The following is a 22,100-nucleotide window of genomic DNA, read 5'->3' on the forward strand; positions in this document are numbered from 1 at the left end:
ATGGAGAAACTCAAATTACTCAGAAAATCAAGAAAAAAGTTCAAACCACCAAGAGTCACAAAAATATACTGTTTACTGTCATCATCTTTGTTATACATTTGTACTTGACTTTACACTCTTATGTTTCTCTAACTGTTTCATGTCTTTCCTACATAAAATGCCTATAAGGCACCTCTTAGCAGAAGGTCTCTTACCCCTTCCTCCCCCAAGCCTTAACTCCATGATGTTTAAAGTTTTAGGGAGATCATATTGAGTTACTTAGGGCTGAATTAATAAATGCCTCCCAAAACAAGACTTTGAAAAACAGATTAACTGCAATTAATACATCTTACAAATATGGATTTGGATTCCAATGCCACAAGCCTTTCTCTGAACTACAAATATTTTATGCTAGTTTGAATTGCATTCCGAGGAGCAATGAATGATTCGCAGAGTTAAGGAGAAATCCATCTCCTAGTGTAGTGGTTTAGTAAGATGACCCATACACTTTTCTAAACAAACAAAAAAGCCTTCATTCTTGTAATCCTTTGTGGCTCTCCACAAAACAAGAGAACATACTCAACAAAAACAAAAACAAAACTTGCTGGAATTTCAGTGACACTGACTTGGGAAGAACTGCTTTCCTTCAGATAGAAGGATTATTTGGTGAGACAAGGCAGGTGGATGTGGTGGTTGTAAAACATCTCTACAGATTCCTTGACATTTCCCCTGTGAAATTCCCTCCCCTGAAATACGTGCTGGCCTCAGTCAACTGGTTTCTAGGGGACAGAATGTGGGGGCACTGCTGTGTGATTTCTAAGGCTAAATGGCTTCTGACTTTCACTCCATAGGGATGCTCACCCTTAGAACCCAGCCACCACGTTGTGAATGAAGCCCAGGCCACCTACTGAGACTTTGTACAACGCAGCTGTCCCAGCTGATGACCCCAGGGAATGTCCTTAACCAAAGCCAGCTCCAACTTCCAGACATGTGCATGAACAAGCCTTTAGATTATTCTAGTGCCCACTTGATGCCAAGTGGAGAAGAAATGAGCTGGCTCCACTGAGTCATATCTAAACACAGATTTGGGAACCAAGCAAATGCTGTTTTGAGTCACCAGGTTTGGAGGCAGTTTATTATATAAATTATTAGCAATAAGTAACTGGCACAGATATTGATATTGAAAATGGGGCACAGCCATTGAAAAAGAACTCAAAATGTGGGGATGCCTTTGCACCTGGAGGTAGGTGAAACCTGAACAGATGTAGAGAAGAGTAAGAGTGAAAACCCAAAGTGTCCACGAGACTGTGAGTGGAAGCCTGAGGGCCCTTGAAGGGCTGAGAGTGAAGGCTTCTAGGCCAGGGAAGGAAATGACACTGAAACCAGAGGAAACGGGACTCTTGCTACCGAACAGCTGAAAGTAAAACTGATGAGAGAGAGAAGCTAAAACAAACAAACAAAAAGATTATGGAATATAAAGGAACCAGGACTCACTGGGTTCAAGTATCTGTATCCCACTGAAAGCATCTCCACATGCCCAATTGTCACATAATTGGTAAGCAGAGAAATGGCTTCTGGGCTAAGATCAAATGTAGGGTGCTGCCAGGAAAACAGTCTAAAGATGAAGCCAAGACTTTGTTAAGACCTTGGAAAGATTTAAGGTCCTGCCTCAAATTCCTTGAAAGATCTTAAAAGCATAAGAATTTCAAAGGCATGCTCCCACAACAGCTTCACAGGAAGCCCAAGGTGAAGGAAGAGTTTATCTCAAAAAGACATGAGAGTAGCTTTTCCAATGGCATGAGCCCCAATAAAATTCACAGGAAACTCAAAGTTTTAAAGAGAACCGTGGTAGCAAAAATACTGCTTGCTAACTTGGACTGAAAGAGACAGAGACAGTGCAAAACGGCAAGAGGCACTTTGGGTTTTTCTTAGAAGGTCTACGAGGAGGAAGCTGGCTGGAGAGAACTGCTCAGCTGCAAACACAGGTCACTGCTCATGAAAGGGACAGAACAAAAAGCTCAGAGAGGGCAGCGAAGGAAAACCCCTCCCAGGGCTAGGACTAAGTCCTAATCAAAGAGCCGGCAGCATCAGGCTGCATTTCAGAACTGCTACGGACCAGTGTGCCTCCCATCTTCCATCTGTGAGTGAGGGAGTCCTTAGGATTTAGCAGAATGTTGGGTGTGTGGTGGCAAATAACCCGTGTCTCCTCCTCAAGCCTCAGCACTGACAGGAGTGTACCCAAGGGGCTGTACTCCAGAAACCATGCCCAGGAACCTCAGCCCCACCTGGACCTGATGAAAACCTTTGGACAGGAGCCTGAGCCTAACACCACAGCGACCGAGACCTGCTCTGGAACTGAGTAGGGACAAGTGGATTTCTCGTATGGAAGCAGCAAAAAACATTGTGGCTAGTGAGTAGATTATGCTGGTTTTTGAATGTCTCCATAAATTTTCAAAATTAATTCCATAAAAAAGGAGGTAGAATATGGGCCAACCTTAAGTGACCTGCTCCTAATGAACAGAAACAGTGAAAGTGGCACCGAGTGAACTGCAGGGCTAGGTTTGAAAAGGCAATTCAGCTTCTGCCTTGCTCTTAACCCTGGAACTTAGTCTCAGGTGGGTAAGCTCAGGCCACAAAGACAGCTTAGGTGTTCCAGGGCAGGTGGTCTACCTGCCTGCCCCACCGAAGCCACAGCCCACCGCCAACATCAACCATCAGACATCAATGGATGAACCTTCGAGTGATTCCAGCCGCCCGCCTTCGAGCTGCCCCACCTGAAGCTGAGAGGAATAGAGGCCGGCTGTCTCAGCCACACTTTTCCTAAGTGTAGGTTGTGAACAAAATAAATGCTTATTGAAGCCACTGAACTTTGGGGAGTTTGCTTGGCAAAAACAGAAAAACAGAAAAGCGGATGAAAAAAAGATAGTAAGAAATGTAACTTGAGTATAGTAGAAACTGGTCTCCTATAAACTGGAACGTAACAAACGTTGAGATGAACTTATTAGTGACAAAGTGCTGATGAGAAGCAGCAGATAGCTGAAAGAAAGACCTCAGAACTAGTGAGAAGATACTTAGAATTCCCTCCAATGACAATTTCTTACAAATAGGCATGTATTTCACAATTTCCCCTCAACTTTGAGGATCAGGAAGACTGGTAAGCAAGGAGACATAGGATTTGAAGTCTAATAATTGAAAAACAACTAGAAATAGTCAGTTTACCAAAATCAGCCTTTTTACCTCATTTCAATTAACTGAAATTCCAAGAGACAGGCAGCTTTGAGAACTTATCAATCTAGCACTCACTCTTCATTTTCCTTTCCTCAGAGAGAAAATAAAATAATATGGAACCATAGATGTAGTGTCCTTTGGCAGTATTCAAGTACAATTTTTTCCTTTACCTTAAAAGCTTGTTTGTAAGGGAAGGTAAGGCTGTCTCAGCTTTATGTTGTAGCACAATGCTTCTCCGTATCACACAGATTGATTAATTATGCATTAAGCTATAGAATACAGCTAGGCATCTCTCTTTTTGAGTAAAAGGAGGTAGACACAGGGAGCTGAGAATGCAGAATCTACACCAAGAACAAGATCGGCACCAGTGTTACACACAAGAACCAAGCCAAAAGAGGACTTCATCGTGAACCACAAGATGATGTATTAGAGAGGCTTCCAAAGAGGAAGGTTGAATTAATCTTCTCCAGGTTTAATCTTTTGCCTCTTGATAGTGAAATCTATGGATGAGTCTATGAATTATAACGAGTGCAACAGATCTGAGTCAGCAGATCCTGTGACCATGATTTGATGGAAATTGGAGTGAAGTGGGAGGCACTGGGTGAGAAAATAAAGGTCTGAATGAGGGGGGGGGAAGGAATGGACTTTATCTTCGCAAGCCTACTTTCTGTCATGTCACAGAGTCAGCAAGGCATAAGCTGGCCACAGGCCCCTTCAGGACGCAGCAGATCTCCACAGAAGCGGAGTTGCAGACATTCCACGACACTGACTTTTTATTACTACGTAAAACAACTGGTAATATGCAACATGACTCGGTAAGAGTTCTCGTAACATCTGAATTGGTACTGGCATAGGACAGACATAGATCGATGCATCACCACTGAGAATCTAAAAGAAACCCTCACATTTACGGTCAATTGATTTTCAGTACGAGTGTCAAATAACTGAATGAGACAGTAATAGTCTTTCTAACAAATGGTACTGGGACAACTGGATATCCACATGCAAAAGAACAAAATTCGACCTCCACCTCATACAATATATATAAAATTAACTCAAAATGAAAGCGCTAAAACTACACAATTCTTAGAAGAAAACACAGATAGGACAATAAAAGACAGAAATAGATTAACTGAACCTCATCAGTGTTAAAAACTTCTACTCTTCAAAAGACACCATCAAGGAGGTGAGAAGGCAAGCTCCTGAACAGGAGGAAATACTTGAAAATCCTACATCTGATCAAAGACTTGCACCCAGGATACAAAAAGAACTCTGACAATTCAATCGTCTAAAGATAATCCAATTTCAAAATGGGCAAAACCCTGAACAGACAGGTCTTCAAAGAAGATACACAAATAGATAAGAAGCACATGAAAAGACCCCCAACATTCTTAGTCATCAGAAAAATGCAAAGCAAAACCACAATGAGATGCCAGTGCACACCTACCAGGAGAGCTGATGACCAGTCTCGTGACAGGAATGCATAGAAATTGGGAGAATTACACACTTTGGGTAAAAACGTTAAATGGTGCAGCCACTCTGGAAAATAGTATGGCAGTTCCTCAAAAGGTTAAACAGAGTTACCGTATGACCCATACGACAGCATTTCCATTCTTAAGTATGTTCCCCAAAGAAATGAAAACATGTTTACACCAAAACTCGGACAGAAATGTTCACAGCAGCATTATTAACAATAGCCAAAAAGCAGAGGCAACCCAAAGGTCCATCAACTGATGGATGGATAACGGGTTTAGCCCCACAACTGAGTAATGTTCGACAATAAACAGAAATGGAAATACTGACAAGCACTGTAACATGGATGAACCTTGAAGACGTTTTGTCAAATGGAAAAAGCTAATCATGAAGGACCACACAGCATGTGATTTCATTCATGGGGAACACCCAGAACAGGCACATCTATAGAGACAGAAGTCAGACTGGTGGTTGCCGGGGGCTGAGGGAGATGGGGGGCCGGGGGTGATGGCTGAGGGATGCAGGCTTTCTTTTCAGGGGATGGGAATGTTCTAAAATTGACTGTGGTGACAGCTGCACATCTCTGAATATACTAGGAGATACTAATTATGCATCCTAAACGGGTGACTTATGAGATACGTGATTTTTTTTTTTTTTTTTTGGTGGAGGGAAGTAATTAGGTTTTAAGTATTTATTTTTAGAGGAGGCACAGGGAATTGAACCCAGGACTTGTGTATGGTAAGCATGTACTCTACCACTTGAGTTATGCAATCCCCCCTATAATATGTGAATTGTATCTCAATAAAGTAAAAAAAAAATCCAAAGGCATGACCTAGAAAATTTTCTTAATTCTCTATTTTGAGTGTACAGACATGATCTGCACTTCTCCATGCTTTGACAACATGTCTAAAATGAAGAGAAAAAGAAGGCAATGCCTAATGCCACTTGCAGGAACATGGATGCTCCTAGAGAATGTCATTCTAAGTGAAGTAAGCCAGAAAGAGAAAGAAAAATACCATATGAGATCGCTCATATGTGGAATCTAAAAAACAAAAACAAACAAACAAACAAAAACAAAGCATAAATACAGGACAGAAATAGACTCATGGATAGAGAATACAGACCTGTGGTTACCGGGGGGGGGGGAGAGGGTGGGAAGGGATAGAGTGGGATTTCAAAATTGTAGAATAGATAAACAAGATTACACTGTATAGCACAGGGAAATATACACAAAATGTTATGATAAATCACAGAGAAAAAAATGTGACAATGAGTGTGTATATGTCCATGAATGACTGAAAAATTGTGCTGAACACTGGAATTTGACACAACACTGTAAAATGAGTATGAATCAAAAAAAAATGTAAAAAAAAAAAAAAAAGGCAACGCCTAACTTCAACTGGTTTGTATAATGACCTTTCTGCGCAAGTTACTCTGAAATCCACGAAATAAATACACACAGATTCTATATCCATTCACAAAAGTGAAGACGAGACATGACAATTTTCTGGAACATGCCATGAAACAGTATCCTCTGATTTTATCTAGCTTGCCTCATTGTGGTGAGAGATCACTAAAAAATACTGTTTAATAGGAAAAAAAGTTAACTTCTGTGACGAAAGATGTATAATTTTCAACTTCTCTAAGGGTAAATATTGTAAGAAAAAATATACAAAGAAATGGCAGCATGAAAGTCAAAGTTTAAGAAACAAGTGCATCATAAAGATAATAAAAGTTGCAATTATAATGAAGATACGAAAGAAAGCTACAACACTCTGCACTGTACATTCATGGCTGACGTGCTCAATTTCATACATACCGGATTCGCAGTTGGATGTGATTTCCTCTCTACATCCCGTCTCTTGTTTTCTGAATTAGTCGGATGATGTGCTGTCACCTCCAGGGAAGCTTCCAACATGGACACTTTCTTTCGGGTGTCAGTCAGTTCTTGTTGAAGCTGTCTCATATGGGCCTAAAAAGATAACTCTGTTACTGATTTTTAAGTCACCTTACCATTAAGTTACATTAATAATATATAACTCCAACATATGGACTTTGAGAAGTATCCCCACAGACATCAATTCGCCTCCTTTTCCTCATAGGCACACATTCCTGTTTAATGAACTTTATTTAAGACACAGAAGGCATGACCCTCCTGCCTTACTGACAGTAAGTTAACTTAGACAATGGAGGCAGCCCCACCAGCCACTCCCTGCCCCTCCCAGGAAGTGGCCGAGCTTTACCCCCACTGAAGCCTCAAACAGAAACGGGGGTGTGGGTGGGATGAGTGGTGGTAAGTTCTCCCTCTTTCTCATTAGAGGCTTAAGTTCAGAGTTCTTCACATATTCAATCTGGTGTTTAAATCCTTCCAATAGACTCCTATCTCACAGTACAAACGAGGTTATCCCAATGGCCTTTGGGGACCCGAGACAACCTGGTCTCCCCTGCCTCCTGGACTGCAGCTCCTACAGCTCCCCCCACCCCTCCCACTCACTCCCTTCCTGCCACTCAGGACTCTGGCTGCTCCTCCTCAGTCTGAAAATGGGACCCCACTGCCAAACTCGTACATCACAGAGCGCTCCAGTTCCTCTGTACTGGACAAACTTAGAGCCAAATGACAGTAACTGAGCCTTGCAATGAGAACTGTGAGCAAATTGTTTGAAAAAATATTCAAAGTAAATTATAAATAGAACAGGGGAGAGACTAAGTCAAACACAGTTTTGCTGAAATTTACATTTGCCCCAAATTATGACTGAATGAAAAGTAGATGCCTTTAAGGAGTGGAGAGGTCAGAACAATACATGATTTGAGATGGAAATATTTCTAAATTTAATTCCAATTGACATGAATGAAAACGAAATTATATCAACTAAATTACAAGTATGTGAAAAGCTACTGAGCGAAAAGTACTGCAAGATACAGCATTTATACATCAGTTCATCTGGGAAATCTGGATTTGACTGTCAAGATAATCCACACAATTGAATCTTTTCTCTCTCTCTCTTTTTTCTTTTACTTTTTTTTGTTCACACAACTGAATCCTAATTTCAAAATACTCATTTTAGGTCTGAGCATTTCATTTATCTGCTTCATCACGATACTAAAATGTGGTGACATTAAAATGATTTGGGCACTTTAAGAGTAAATTACTAAGCCGTGCCTCTATCTGTCAACAACTTCTAGCTTAATCTCTTAGAATTTCAGGTGACACGGCATCTTGACTCAAAGTAAAGCACCTCTCAGGTCTAACTGTTGTTTGCTGGATACAAGATATGCTTTTAGGCTGCTTTACAGTGTATATACTCATAGCCCACACATTTTTTATATTCAACTAGTTTCAATGTTTAGCTTTCATCAGATACTACTTTGAATTTTCTTTGAGGAAGTACTCCTTCTGGGTACTTACTTTCATTTCTGCTCTGTCAGTTTCATACTGAGACAGTCTGTCTTTCAAACATTTGTATTCACTGATTAATTCCTTGTTTCCTTCCTCCAGCATCAGAACTCGTTTGCTCATGGCTTCAAGTTTTCCCATGTGATCAGGAAACGGCTCTGGGATATTAAGTATTGTCTTTTTACCTCTCGCTTCATTCTGAGCAACTTCCAGTTGCTGTCGAAGCAACATGTTTTCACTTTGTAGCTCATATACTCTCTTTTCCAAGAATGCCTGCTTTCCAATGTATCTGTTGACTTTCCCTTGTTTGCTCTGAGACAAGGGTTCAGTTTCCTTGTTTGAACGCTGGGCTTGGCCTCCGTCTCTATGCACACATTGTAATACCAACGTCATCGGTCTAAGAGCATCTCTCCTGGGATGGAGCTCAACTTCTTGGCCACGGAATTGACGTTCAGCTTCAGGAAGTTGCTGAGGAAGCACCTCGCTGCTACCTTTTGGGTCAGACAGCTCAAAATCCGTTGTGTCCTGTAAGTGAAACCCCTCATCTCTTACTCTTTGAACTGTACGCAATAAACTGACATATCATAACTTCCTTTGAAGTGAAAGACTAATCTCTAAGTTTACACAACAAAAAGTTTGCAATAACTGGGTATCCAACTGGAAAAACTGAAGGTGGATACAAATCTCAAACTTTAAACAAGCAGAAATCCCCAAAAGTTCCAAAATTTAATTAAAGACAGTGAATCCATGAAAAGTAAAACAGAAACCACAAAACGATGTTTAAGAAGCTCAGAACTGGAAAGGCCTTTCTTTCTCTGAAATACAACAAACCCAAAAGGCTTAAAATAAAAAATGACTAAATCTGACTATACTTAAAAATTATATCTGACATCTAACCTTTACAGCTACCCCCAAAGTAAGTGCCTTAGCTCTGTATATATTGGGACAGGTTAAATTTCCTAAAATTTTTTTTCCTGAGAATATTCCATAATCATTCTCCCTTTCTAACATTTTTAGAGCGAGTTATAAGAATTACATCTACGGATAAATGATAAACCTAAGCACTGTACTAAGCACGTCTACAAACATCAGTTAACTCATTTAGCTGTGACAATTCTGGAATAAAGGGTTAAAAACACAAGCAAGCTGCAGGGTTTTCCCCAGGGCTTCTGACTCTCTGACTCTTACACCAAACCAAAGCTACTTCTCTAGGATAAATACATAAACACAAGAGAAGCCTTCTATTTCCCTAATGGTGAATACACTAAAGGTAAAGAAGGTCAAATTTACAGAGCTCTTCTTAGAAAACCAGGAGACTATTTGCTTCTGCAATAATTTTTACTTCTTCTTCATGGTGTTTATAACAGCAATGGATGTGAAACAGCAGGGAAATACAGTGAACTGTTTTACTAAAAATAAAATACTGATCAATAAATTATCACTAAGTATAGATTATGGCATATCTATCACTATATTCAAAAGCTCCTCGTACTGAAATCAGATACCCCATGGAGCAGAGCGTTACTTTTATCACACGTAGGAGAATGACACCCAAACTGCAGTTTCTGAACTGGCTATACTTTTCCCTCCTTACCATCAGTGGAAATGATAAAGTAACCTCTCCATTCGTCTATCAAAGGAGTGAGATCACTGCCAGAAACTAGAATGCCTGCCGTTAGTAGCAACAGTTTTGAAATAATGGAAAGTTCATCGATTCCTACGGACAATATTAACAGCCCCTCCTTGGATGAGGCCATTGTGAATGTTACTACGTCACTGTTGCCGGCAAGTGGATTTGAATTCAAAATATCGCTTTATCCAATAGACCGGAAATGAAACCTCCAGAAAATACATTTAACATACATAGGCTTTTAAAACCCTCTATACTCTCTGTACCTACAGTATTGGTTTTTAAACTACGTAAGTATACAAATTCATACACACACACGTTTGAAGATGACTAAAGAAAATACCTCAGCATTCACTTTCTTATTAGCCTTTTCTGTCTCCTTTTGTTGGGAAAGACAATGGGCCAGGATTTCATCTTGTATTACCCTGGCATTCTGCTCTCGAGAAAGTTGTCTCTGAGCATCATTTCGCTCTTCTGAAACCTGGAGACATAGTTCATTAGGTTTTGGGTTTTATACTATGAAAAAAACTCCAAAAAAAGCTTAGGAGGGGAATCTTTAAAAAAAAAAAAATTTTTTTAAACCTGTTAAAAAGAAGCAGCCTTTCTAAGCACAGGGATCTCTAATGCACAGAAATAACTCAAATTCTAACATACATGACAGCTAAACTCATCACAGAGCAAAAACACAAGGAATCCAGTATTGTGAAAGAAAAAGTTTTTTCACACTTTTTAAATTGAGTTATAGTCATTTTACAATGTTGTGTCAAATTCCAGTGTAGAGCACAATTTTTCAGTTTTACATGAACATATATATATTCATTGTTAACTTTTTTGTTGTCAGCTACCACAAGATCTTACATATATTTCCCTGTGCTATACAGTATAATCTTGTTTATCTATTCTGCATATGCCTGTCAGTATCTACAAATTTTGAAATCCCAGTGACAGAAAATTTCTTTATAAGGCATTTAACCAGTTCCATCATAGTCTCAAGGCAACTTAGGCTGGATTTTAACTTCAAAAAGCCAAAATTCACACATGGATTTGAATTAGACTTGTTATTTTGTTGAATGGACCAAAACCGTCAATCCTTATGTTAATGATTAAGCTCTATTTAACTTCCATTCCTTCATTCAGGAAAGACACAGAGCATCCTGTTAGATGCCGAGAACACCAAGAAATTAGTAAGTTAAGCTCTAAATGTCATGGTTCGTATTTAGAATGAGATAACTTTTATTTGTTTTAAATGAAAATAATAGATTAAGTCAAAAGAATATTATAAATAATATTGATGAAACAGTGTTAGAGATACGAAATTTTCACATTAAGACTAATTTACCTGATTTGGTTTATTCCTTATGCTCTTCAGTTCGCATTCCAGTGCTCGGGCAGTGATTTCGAGTTGTTGGTTCACGGAAACTTGCTCATTGTATTGTTTCTCTTTTCTTTTTAAATCATCCTTAGATTTTTCATATAATATATAAGCATTTTTCTTCTTCTTTGCTTCTTGTTCTAATGTGAATCTGCAGTGAAACATGCTTACCTTAAAATTTATTTTGTTAGAAAATAAAAAGTTCATTTTATGATATGGTTCTTCACATGCTGATTTATTACCCTAATGGCGTTTCTATGTTCTCAACTTTTTTTTCATTTCTGAGTCTCACATTTTAAATTCCTCACTTCAATCTCTTCGTAAAGATAGATCTATACACACACACACACACACACACACACAATTTGAAAAGTAGCAATGAAAAGACATAATGCTACTGAGTTTCAGTCAAGAGTAACTCTGGTCAATAGTGTAGGAAAGAAATTTTGCAATTATTCAGTAAGGTTTGAATTGAAAATTACCCTTTTTTCCACACATAGTCATAAATTACTCCCTCCTTCAGTGGGACAGAGAATTGAGTTACTAGTTAAAAGAGAAGCTATTTAGAAACAAGTTTGAAAGTTCACGAGAGAGAAAATTTCAACTTTCTGAAGTATTCCAGGGACTCCTACATGACCTCCAGCAGAAGGTGACATCCGCAGGCGTCTTTCCCAGAGCACAGACCTGCTAACAAGCATCATCCAAGGCGAGGCTGGGGAGCCTACTCCCTGATGCCCTACACTTTGTTTCTTCTTTTGCAACACTTTGAACTTACCTTGTTGAGTATTATTTATTTAGTAAATCATTTTTAAATCCCTTTTGGCACAAGGCAGGATCCATAGTAAGTAATTAAAAAATAAAGAGTAATCCGTGCTTTCAGCATAGACCTTTGAACTAATCTTCTCTCTGTATGAGAGAGATGCTGAATAAACTAACTAGTGATCACTTTCCACTTTACTTTTTAGTCCATCCGTTCGTATGTTAAGAATCAAACTGCAGAAATTTTTTTTAAAGTTTCTGCCTTGAGAAAAATGGTCATTTCATAATTCTGCAAGTGGGAATGTAAAGTAATACAAACTTTCTGGAGGACAATTGAGAGATAAGGATCAAAGATTTTTTTAAAGAAATATAGAATCAGGAGATATATATATATATTGCTGTGTTATTTCCAAGAGTCTCAAATTCCACAATATTAATGAAATTTTCTCCCCTGTAAAATCCCAAAAGGTAAGTTAGCAATTATAAGACTTCTCCTATATACCTACAGTATTAAAGTAAATATAAAGAGTTCAAATATTTCTTTAAAACCAAGAAACTCAGTACCTCATGCGGCAGAGCTCTCGTTCCCGCTCCACATTTTCAAGTTTTAACTGTGATTTTGCTTCTCTTGTTTTCAGCAGCTCTGTGTGTAGCCAGTTCACCTTATTTTCCATTTCTTTAATTTTTCCTCTAAGTAGTGCACAGTCAGATTCTTTAAGTTCTATTGATCTGAATGAATGAACTGGATCCTGAATTTTCAATAACCTATCAGAATCTGCATTAGGAAGAAAACAAAAATAGAAACAAAATATATGAATAATTTTTGTGTATAAAGGACCGCACTTTCACATTCATTCATCCATACATTGAACAAATGGATAGTGAGCATCTATAACGTGGAAGACATTCTTCTAAGCTCTGCAGATATTAAAAGAATGACAGAGTAATATTATGAACATTATGCAAATAGATTTGACAATTCAGATGAAGTGGGTAAAATTCCTTGAAAGAGAAATTACAAAAGCTCAATTAAGAAAGAACAAATAAGCTAAAAAGCCCTAGATCTTAAAAACCAAAACCAAAGACCTGACGACAAAGAAAATTCCAGTCCCAGTGGTTACACTGGTGAATTCTACCAAGTATTTTAGGAAAATTTGATACCAGTTCTACACAAATTCTCCTCAAAAAACGAAGAGGAAGAAATATGTCCTCATTCTATAAAACTGACATCACCCTGAATCCAAAACCAGACAAAGCTATTACAAGAAAGAAAACTAGTGTCATGAAAATGGAGGTAAACATTCTAAACAAAACATTAGCGAATTAAATCCAACAATACAGGATAATTCATCGTGACCAAGCCGGGTGTATCCCAAGAATGCAGGGCTGTTTTAACACGTAGAAATCAATGTTATTCATCATATTAACAAACGAAAAAAGAAACCATATGATCATATCAGTGGATAAAAAGAGGCACTTGCCAAACCTCAACATCTATTCCTGATAAAAACTTCCAGCAAACTAGGAACCAAGGGAACATCTTCGATATGACAAAGATCTGTGCTAAGCCTTCAGCTGACACCACATGCAATGGTGAAAAATGGAATGCTTTTCCCAGAAGGTGAGGAACCGGACAGGAATGGCTTCTCTTACTCCTTCTATTCAGCACTATACTGGAGCCAGTGCAATCAGGCAAAATAAAGCAGCAAAAGACATCTAGACGGGAAATGAGGTAAAACTGCTAATCAGCGGGGAATATGATTACATGGTGCGAGTCAGCTAACTCCAACCTGTGGGCTGGGTTGCTTGCTTCGGTAAGCAAAGTTTTACTGAAATACAGCCACATCCATTAACTTGTGTATTGTCTATGGCTACTCTCGTTGCAACGGTGACAGAGCTGATAAGCTGTAACAGAGAATGTATTTATTGGCTGCAAGTCTTAAATGTGAACTATCTTTAATAAGACAGTAGCTGAAGGAAGAAAAACCTTGGCCACCTTTGGTTACGTACAAAATCTGAGAGAATCCATAAAAAGGCTACTAGAACTAATAAATGTGTTCAGTCAGGTTGGAGGGCACACAGTCAGTATACAGACATCAACTGTATTTCTACCATCAGAAACTAAAATTTAAAACATATTATTTTAAAACAAACAAATAAATAAAAATATACTACTTATAACCACACTGAAAAATAAGAAATACAGGTAAACTCATAAAAGACGGAAAGACCCAGACACTAAAAACTCTGAAATATTAGTGAGAAAATCAAGGAAGACCTATGTAAACGGAGAAATAAACTTTGTTCGGGGTTAAAAATTCCGTATTGGTAAGAAGTCAATTCCCCCCAAATTAATCTACAGATTCAACATAATCTACATCTGATTTCCAGGACACTAGCAGACTTCTTCTTCTTCTTTTTTTTTTTTTACATTAACAAGCCGATTCTAAAATTCACGTGGAAAGAAGGGTAATAAAAGGAAACAAGGTGAAGCCAGAGGACTGTGGCCTTTAACCATGGAGCTGTGAGAAGCAGTAGCTGGATTTTAAACAAGGGGGTAACAAAGATCTGAATTTTAAAAACCATCTAGTAATCATGGTTGTGGTGTAGACCAAGGTTCCAGGAGGTGGACAGCACAGAAGAAAGTCCTGAGGTGATTTCAGTGTTCTAGGAGGGAAGTAATGATAACCTGACCTTGGGTGAAGGCACAGGAGCAGCAGAGTCAACGGAAAGCACAGGGAGTGGGAACGGTCACAGCCCCTGGCTGGCAGCGCACAACACGTCTGATTCTGCTTCAACACAGAGCAGGTTGCTGACACGCAGCGGACTGTAACGTAGCCGTGCTCCCTGGGGCAGTACTAGGTGGGCACACGTTATTTACCACGAGATACTTAAAAAGGCTGTGCAGTCATACGGGGGTCCTACCTTTACTCTCCGGGCCACGTTGTTCGATTAGCCTCAGGGTATTCTTATAATTAGGGAAGAGCGACTCACAATCCTTGGGAGCTGTTTCCGGTGACAGAGTTAAGTCATCGAGGCCATCCACAGAATTAATCTGCTCTTTGACCTACAAATAAATAATGCTATTTCACAGTGTCTCCAACATAGTTATGAAATATGCTCAGTGTACAGAGGTGATAGATGCCCATCTTTTTATGAGAGCAAAAACACAGACACTTCTCGAAAGAACCGATTTTTGTCAAAAGGCTAACTTAATCTATAGTGTTTCTAAATTATTTTTAAGTAAATGTCTCTACAGCAACGGAGGATTTTCTGTTTTTCCACTCTATCTTTTATAAATTTTTTTACTACAGGAAAATACTTTTATAATTAGTATTTTACTCTACCTGGTCCTTTTTAGCAGACGTTTTCTTTGAAGACCTGAAAAAAGAAAAAAGCACTTCATTTAAGCCAAATACTAGATATTGAAAATACAAGAAATATGTACATCTATTATTTTTTATATAAAGTCTTTGCATTGATAATTAATTTTCAATAAAAGAGATTAAATGAAACAGTAACATTAAAGGACAAAGAAAGTATATCAATTATATTATTAACAAAGTATTAAATTTAGATCAAGCGGACAAGCAAAGGAAAAGGAAGAACTAACATTACTTGTATTATTTGATAGGAAAAAATATACCAGGATTTTCTTGTTGTTGTCTTTTTTAATAAAAACTGGCTTTTATGACAATAAAACCCATTTGGAAAGTATTACTTAAGTCCTTATATGAAAGAAACCCTTTTCTAATAATCATATTAGCTTTTTTGAGGACTTAGTGTGCAACTGCTGTGCATCATTATCAGCACTTTACATGTCTTAAAGACATTTTAATCCTCACAACAATCCTGGGAGGTAGGTAATACTTTAGGTACTTTACCCAGGAAGAAAATGAGGCAGAGAAAAGCCAAGTCACTCGTCGAAGCCCCTATGTCTGCCCAGAATTCCAACCCAGGCAATCTGGCTTCAATACTTGCATTTCACAATATGCGAAGAAAGTAGTATTTATTTTTAAGTATGTTTAACTAATGGAGTAAATGACTCTCTATTTTTATTCCGTATCTAGGTATAATTATAAATAATAATTTCTGGGGCATATGTCCAGAAGGAACCCTACTTCAAAATGACACCTGCACCCCAATGTTCACAGCAGCACTATTTACAATAGCCAAGACATGGAGACAGCCTAAATGTTCTTCAACAGAGGACTGGATAAAGAAGATGTGGTACATTTATGCAAAGGAATACTATTCAGCCGTAAGAACCGACAACCTAACGCCATTTGTAGCAACATGGATGCTCCTGGAGCATGTCATTCTAAGTGAAGTAAGCCAGAAAGAGAAAGAAAAAACCATATGAGATCACTCATACGTGGAATCTAAAAACAAAAACAAAGCAAAACAAATACAGAACAGAAACAGACTTATAGACATAGAATACAAACTTGTGGTTGCCAAGGGGGCAGAGGGTGGGAAGGGACAGACTGGGATTTCAAAAAGTAGAATACATAAACAAGATTATACTGTATAGCACAGGGAAATATATATAAGATCTTATGGTAGCTCACAGCAAAAAAAAAAATGTGACAATGAATATATGTATATTCACGTATAACTGAAAAATTGTGCTCTACATTGGAATTTGACACAACATTGCAAGACGACTATGACTCAAGAAAAAACTGTTAAAATAATAATAATTTCTGAATCTTAACACCTATTTTTTCAAAATAAAAAGACTTTAGACCTAGGCAATCCTGGAAATCTACTTTTAATAAAGATTTGCTTTTGCTAAAGACATTAATCAGCAGGCGTTCATTATCCATTCAGCTGTTTGTTCATGCATTTGACATGTCCTTATGGAGCATGATGGCTTTTTTAATTTAGAACTTAGTAATCCAAAAGTAATCATCTGTGATAGATTGTTAATAGTTTATTATTCTATTGTATATAAACAAAACCTTCCCGTTCTTCCTAGAATCTAAACAAATACTGTTAATATAATCTGGTATTTTACAATAGCATACAAAAACCACAGCCACTCATGATGATACTGTCAAGGACACTATAAAGTCTAGAGTCATCAAGGAATGATTAAACCCTATTCAGTATGGCCTAAGTGTTTGTATAGTTATTATGAGTATACAATTTTTAACAATCTATGGACAATGGTGTAACTTTAAAGTCATTATCTGAATGTTCAATTGTGTAAGAATATTATGCTTCAGAACTAATGAGTAAGACCTTACAACAAAACTATACACGAATAGAAGCTTACTACTCTATTTTAAAGATAACACAGTACAATCAATACACTTTCTAATACCAGAAATGCAAACAAGATGAAATTGAAAAACACGTCTTCTATGGAATCACATCCAACAGCACACAGACATGCTCTACAAACTACCATGTCATCATTAAAAAAAAGAAAGGGAACCCCCACGAGCCCCACGCTCCCCTTCAGTTATCGCCCAGTCCTCTCCTGCCTTCCCAGGGAATGTCCTCTGAGGGGCTGTTCACACTGACTCACTGCAGCCCGGCTTCCATGGGGATGTTTTATTGAAACTACTTTCGGTCAAAGGCACTTGTCCCCATCTTAACCTTCCGGCAGAGTTCCTCCGATACAGTTGAGGATTCTCTTGCCCTGGCCTTTGCGCTATATGCTGCGGTTCTATTTCCAGAGAAGGTAATCACCGCTAATAAGTCTTCACCTAGAAATAAAGAATTTGTAGATTTTACCTGCCACAACCTTGATCTCCTTCACTTAAACTGCTGTTGCCATTCACGTGTAGGAGACCACCAGCCAGCGAGGCAGTCTTCTCAAATACACACGAAGTCATAGATGCTTTTAATGTCCGTTTTCCACTTTCATTCATCTTTACTTCTGTCATATACAAGCCAGGACAGCTACTGTAAAACAATCCATAAGAAAGCCAAGTTTTAAAAACTAATTCTACTGATATTTTAAAAACCAACAATTTTTGTAAAATTCCAACTCCTACCTATCTTCAATCATTTATGAATCCACAAAATGGTTATCAAGTGCCAACCATACGCAAGGAAACACAAATTCTTGCTTCAAAGACAGATACACAATTACGGTACACTGTGATACGCAAGAGCTGACATGTAGCAGCTGAAGTGAGTATAAGGGAAGGCTTTAAAGAAGAGGGAAAATAAACAGGAGGTCATGAGCAGAAGAGACAGAAGGAAATTATTCTACTTAAGAGATTAGAATGTGAGCACAAAGATTAGGCACATGGCATTTAGGTGTGCCCTGGGAACCTGGAAGGAAGAGTACAAAATACATGGAAGCAAGTAGAGATGAGTCTGGAAAGAAATTCTGAACAATATCTAGGAAAATAATACTTACCTACTGTTGAATACTGATTTAGGCTTACCTATCAGAATTTCCTTTCTGCAGAGCAGGAAACTGCTGGTCATCAGTTTTTCCCCTCTTCCTCTGCTGAGTCAATCCTTTGTAATAACTGCCATCACACATGGTTTCTGATCCTTTCAGTTCACTACTTTTGTTCCTGTTCTCTTGTACTTCAACCTTTAGTGAAAGTTTGATACAAAAGGTAATTATGATTTCATTCATTATAAAGACTTTTTTTCATTCATTTTATCACTTGACTCAGAGTTTGCCCTGATTTCAATGATTAAAATATTTTTGTGCTTATTTTAATTTTATCATTTCAAGTCATTGAAATGTTTGTCAATTCTGCTTCTTTCTCTTTGAGGAAAAGAAACAGAATTTCCAAAATTTCAAAAAGGACTTTCCGAGTGTTGTGCTCTTACATCCACTCTTCCCTAGGTGAATGGCAGAGACAAAGAAATAAAAAGACAAAGGCATAAAATTTGTCCTCTCCTGTCTTTACCACCTAGATTTTGTGTTAAACAGCCAGATTTAGAAGATGTCACACCTTGGTGCTTCAGTAACAGAAAGGAAACATTCTGCTTTCTGTGCTAAAGCTATCCTTTCCCTACTACTTTTTATAATTCTTGTTTCATCTGGATCCTGGGGTATCAAAAAAGTGGTGTTTAACAAAATATATAAACCCAAGTTTACCGAAAGGAGCAGAGTGAAACTGATGAATTGCCAGTAAGTGTGGAATTCTGCAAAAGGAATAATGCTTCCCAATTTCACATTCAATAACCAAGACCATTTTATAGCTCGATGGCATAGGAGTAATGAATGATCTACTTTAGCCCCACTGTTTACTGACAATGAGAACACAACCAAGAAAGGTTAAGCGATTTGTCCAAATTCCCTAAAGCAGTATTCCCCAGCATTTTACGGTGTCAAAAGAGATGATACAATTCTGTAACACTGAATCGAATAAGCTACCAAATAAATTCATCAAGTTGATCAGGTAAGTTAAAAGTGTGATTTTGGCAAAGTTGGGGGCAGGGCTCATCTCCTTTTTCTATTAAAGGAGAACACCTTCAGATTTCTATCTTTGACATTCTTTGCACCTCACACAAAAGAACACACAACATTCTAAAAATCTATTACTAGAAGTAAAAAAAAAAAAATCATTCAGTGCATCTCAAAACTCAAGTTTTCTCCTTTGGCGATAAATACTGAATTTTTTTTTGCTGAGGGTTTATACTACCTGTATGGTAAAATCATACATGTCAAAACTTACTTACTACATTTTATTACATAATACAATGTAAGTGTCTGACTCAACAGAAACACCTGAAAGTGTTGATTCAAGAATATGTGGGAGCACATGTATTTGTTCTTAAGAATATGTCAAAGTGGCCATGATGGAATTCTGAGTGTTCAGTGATCAGTAAGACAGATAAGCCCGCACTCACTAAAGCACAACACACAGATCAGTTTAGTGGGAGTGTGTGCTTATATCCCTTCTCTCAGTCACTGCTTCCTTCCCATTCTATGGAAGTGCAACTTACATTGAAGCCAAAAGATTAAAACAAAAAAACAAAACCCTTGAGCTTATTATATCTCCTAAGCCATTTCACTCGCGTTTATTCTGGCTCAGGTCACGTGGCACACACAGCTGAATTACTTTCCCACTTCATACGAAAGACTGGCACAGAGACTTAGGTTGATTAAAGAACAAAACCCAGGGAAATACTTCCCTGAGTTCCTGTTATTTAGATGGCAGAAATAGTCTTGTTTCTACACGATTACATATTTAGATGACACAGGCTATTTTCATAAGTGGAAAATCAGATCAAATATGGATCAGAGTGGAAGAGATTATTGATAAAGAGAAAAAACAGAGTAGCAGCAAAGGAATCTCTACCTCTTTCTGAAGCTGAATTTTCTTTTTCCAAGCCAGGAATTCTACTTGTAACATGCCTACCTCATTCTTAAACCTTTGCATATCTTGGTGTAAATCTTTTAGATATACTTTGGATGTTCTGTTACCATTTGATGGAGAAGAACTCACATTTCCTAATTCAGGGTCCATGATTTTAGAGTTATCAGCACCGCTGTTATCTGCAAGCAATGGCTTCTGGAGCTGGTCTTGTGTTCGTTTGGTTTGCTTATAAGTATTTGAAACAGCAGACATATCGTGACTTTTTATTTGAATCGTGTGTTTCACCTCACTGGAGCAGGCAAGCCACAAACCAAAAAAGGCTTTCAGGACCACTTACCTGAGGTGCACGGCCAATGTCTGATTTCCAGTGAGTATTTTGGTTCCTTCTTTGTATTCTTTTTGTACCAAATTCTTGGTCTTCTTTCACTTTAAAGGGAACTCGGCTCCTTACTTCATTTTCTCTATCATGATAAAAACTCTCCTCATTTTTGTTAAAAACATCTTCGGTGTCTGGTTTATCATTTTCATCTAACTTCTTTTCATTTAAATAAAGTTTTGAAGATGGCTGGCAACCATACTCTGTTGACTCAGACTTGGAATAAGATGGAAAAACTTTTTCAAGACTGGGCTCTTTGTGTTCAGAGAATGCCTGGAATCCTACAGAGACAGAGGCTCCAGGTGCATCTTTTTCCCCACTATCAAATATATTATCTGTCATATTGGAAGGTAGTTCCTTTAAATTACCATGTAGTTCAGGGTTGTCACGTGGTGACCCTCCCTTACGATGAAAAATAATTTTGCATTTTCCAAGGATTTTACTGATTTTCTGACTTGACTTCTTTGTGATAACTTCTGAAGTATTTTTCCAGAACAATTTGCCTTGTTTGACCCACATGCCCTCATGCTTCTCCACACAAGAAAGTTTTGAAGATACAGGTATGTCCTTTCTGTCATGTTCCATATTCATTTCTGGTTCTCTAGGCATTTTTTGCAGATGCACAAGTGAAAGATTAATCTGCTTGATTTGATCTTCAGATTTCTTTTCTTTCACAGTACATGCTTGTAAAACACATTTATCCTTAAGTAGTCAAGTATGGATAAAGAAAAATTAGAAAATAATTAAAATTTAACAAACCAATCTATGTTTGGCTACTCACAAACTAAGAAGTGAAACGTAACTTGCCTTAGCCTTGAAATAGGAGTAAAACGGGAACTCAGAAACCTAACTTTGTCACTGCTTGTTTGAACTAAACAATTCACACATGTCAAATCTACCAAGAATTAGAGGAGATTAGATTTTTAACATTACAAAGATTTCCTCACTAAAAAATATTTCACCTCTCATACCTTAAATAGTGAGCCCCTCCAGTGCATGTAAAGATTTTTTTTTTTAAAGGACTAGTAACTGGAGAATAAGCAAACTGTAAATTATTAGGTGCCAAAATCAATTAACATCAATCAGAAAGAGGAACAAATTCCTGAATTTTAATGCAAACGATATACTATGATAGTGATTTATCTCAATATGTATTCTCTGCATCCACCGAGTTATATTACACTCTAACATTCGCTAGTGAGAGTGAGTAAAAGAATTTTTAATAATACTTACTGATTTCCTACCCTGAAATGAAATAAGTTAGAAAGTTTTTGTTTGTTCCCTAACAGCAAAGGTCCAATCCTGGAAGGTTTGCTTCTCTTACTAGGCAGTTGGGTTGACTCTATGACCCCTATTCTCTCCCTGATTGTAGATTCTGAAATCGATTACATAGAGATCACAAGACAGAAGAAATCTTTCATCTTGGCATTAATGACTTGCAATTTGAAACTGCAAATTTTGGACCACTGGGAATGACTGTTCCTTACATGAGACTAACTTGGTGGCCATCACTGCTATGTTATTTACAATTTCAACTGTTTCATCACATGATTTAATATTTGATATCACCTTCTTTACTATCATGT

At 37.8% G+C, this 22,100-nt stretch overlaps 1 protein-coding gene across 4 annotated transcripts in view; it reads right to left on the bottom strand.

Moving 5' to 3' along the window:
• Nucleotides 1-22,100, bottom strand: part of LOC107035255 (coiled-coil domain-containing protein 144A-like) — a 104,275-nt gene that overhangs the window by 9,210 nt on the left and 72,965 nt on the right. For 2 of the 4 annotated variants that reach the window (XM_072952538.1, XM_072952537.1), the window contains exons 31-40: nt 20,476-21,216; nt 18,243-18,397; nt 17,581-17,751; nt 15,183-15,216; nt 14,761-14,902; nt 12,400-12,610; nt 11,044-11,227; nt 10,048-10,185; nt 8,087-8,599; nt 6,500-6,652 (exon numbers count right to left, since the gene is read on the bottom strand). In XM_072952538.1, the coding sequence (XP_072808639.1) occupies nt 6,500-6,652; nt 8,087-8,599; nt 10,048-10,185; nt 11,044-11,227; nt 12,400-12,610; nt 14,761-14,902; nt 15,183-15,216; nt 17,581-17,751; nt 18,243-18,397; nt 20,476-21,216 (2,442 nt within the window). Of the gene's footprint in view, nt 1-6,499; nt 6,653-8,086; nt 8,600-10,047; nt 10,186-11,043; nt 11,228-12,399; nt 12,611-14,760; nt 14,903-15,182; nt 15,217-17,580; nt 17,752-18,242; nt 18,398-20,475; nt 21,217-22,100 lie in introns of those variants that run through there. The other 2 variants (XM_072952541.1, XM_072952540.1) reach the window with 2 other exon arrangements.

The sequence above is a fragment of the Vicugna pacos genome, chromosome 31, assembly GCF_048564905.1.
Source record: "Vicugna pacos chromosome 31, VicPac4, whole genome shotgun sequence".
In the NCBI taxonomy this organism is placed as follows: Eukaryota; Metazoa; Chordata; class Mammalia; order Artiodactyla; family Camelidae; genus Vicugna; species Vicugna pacos.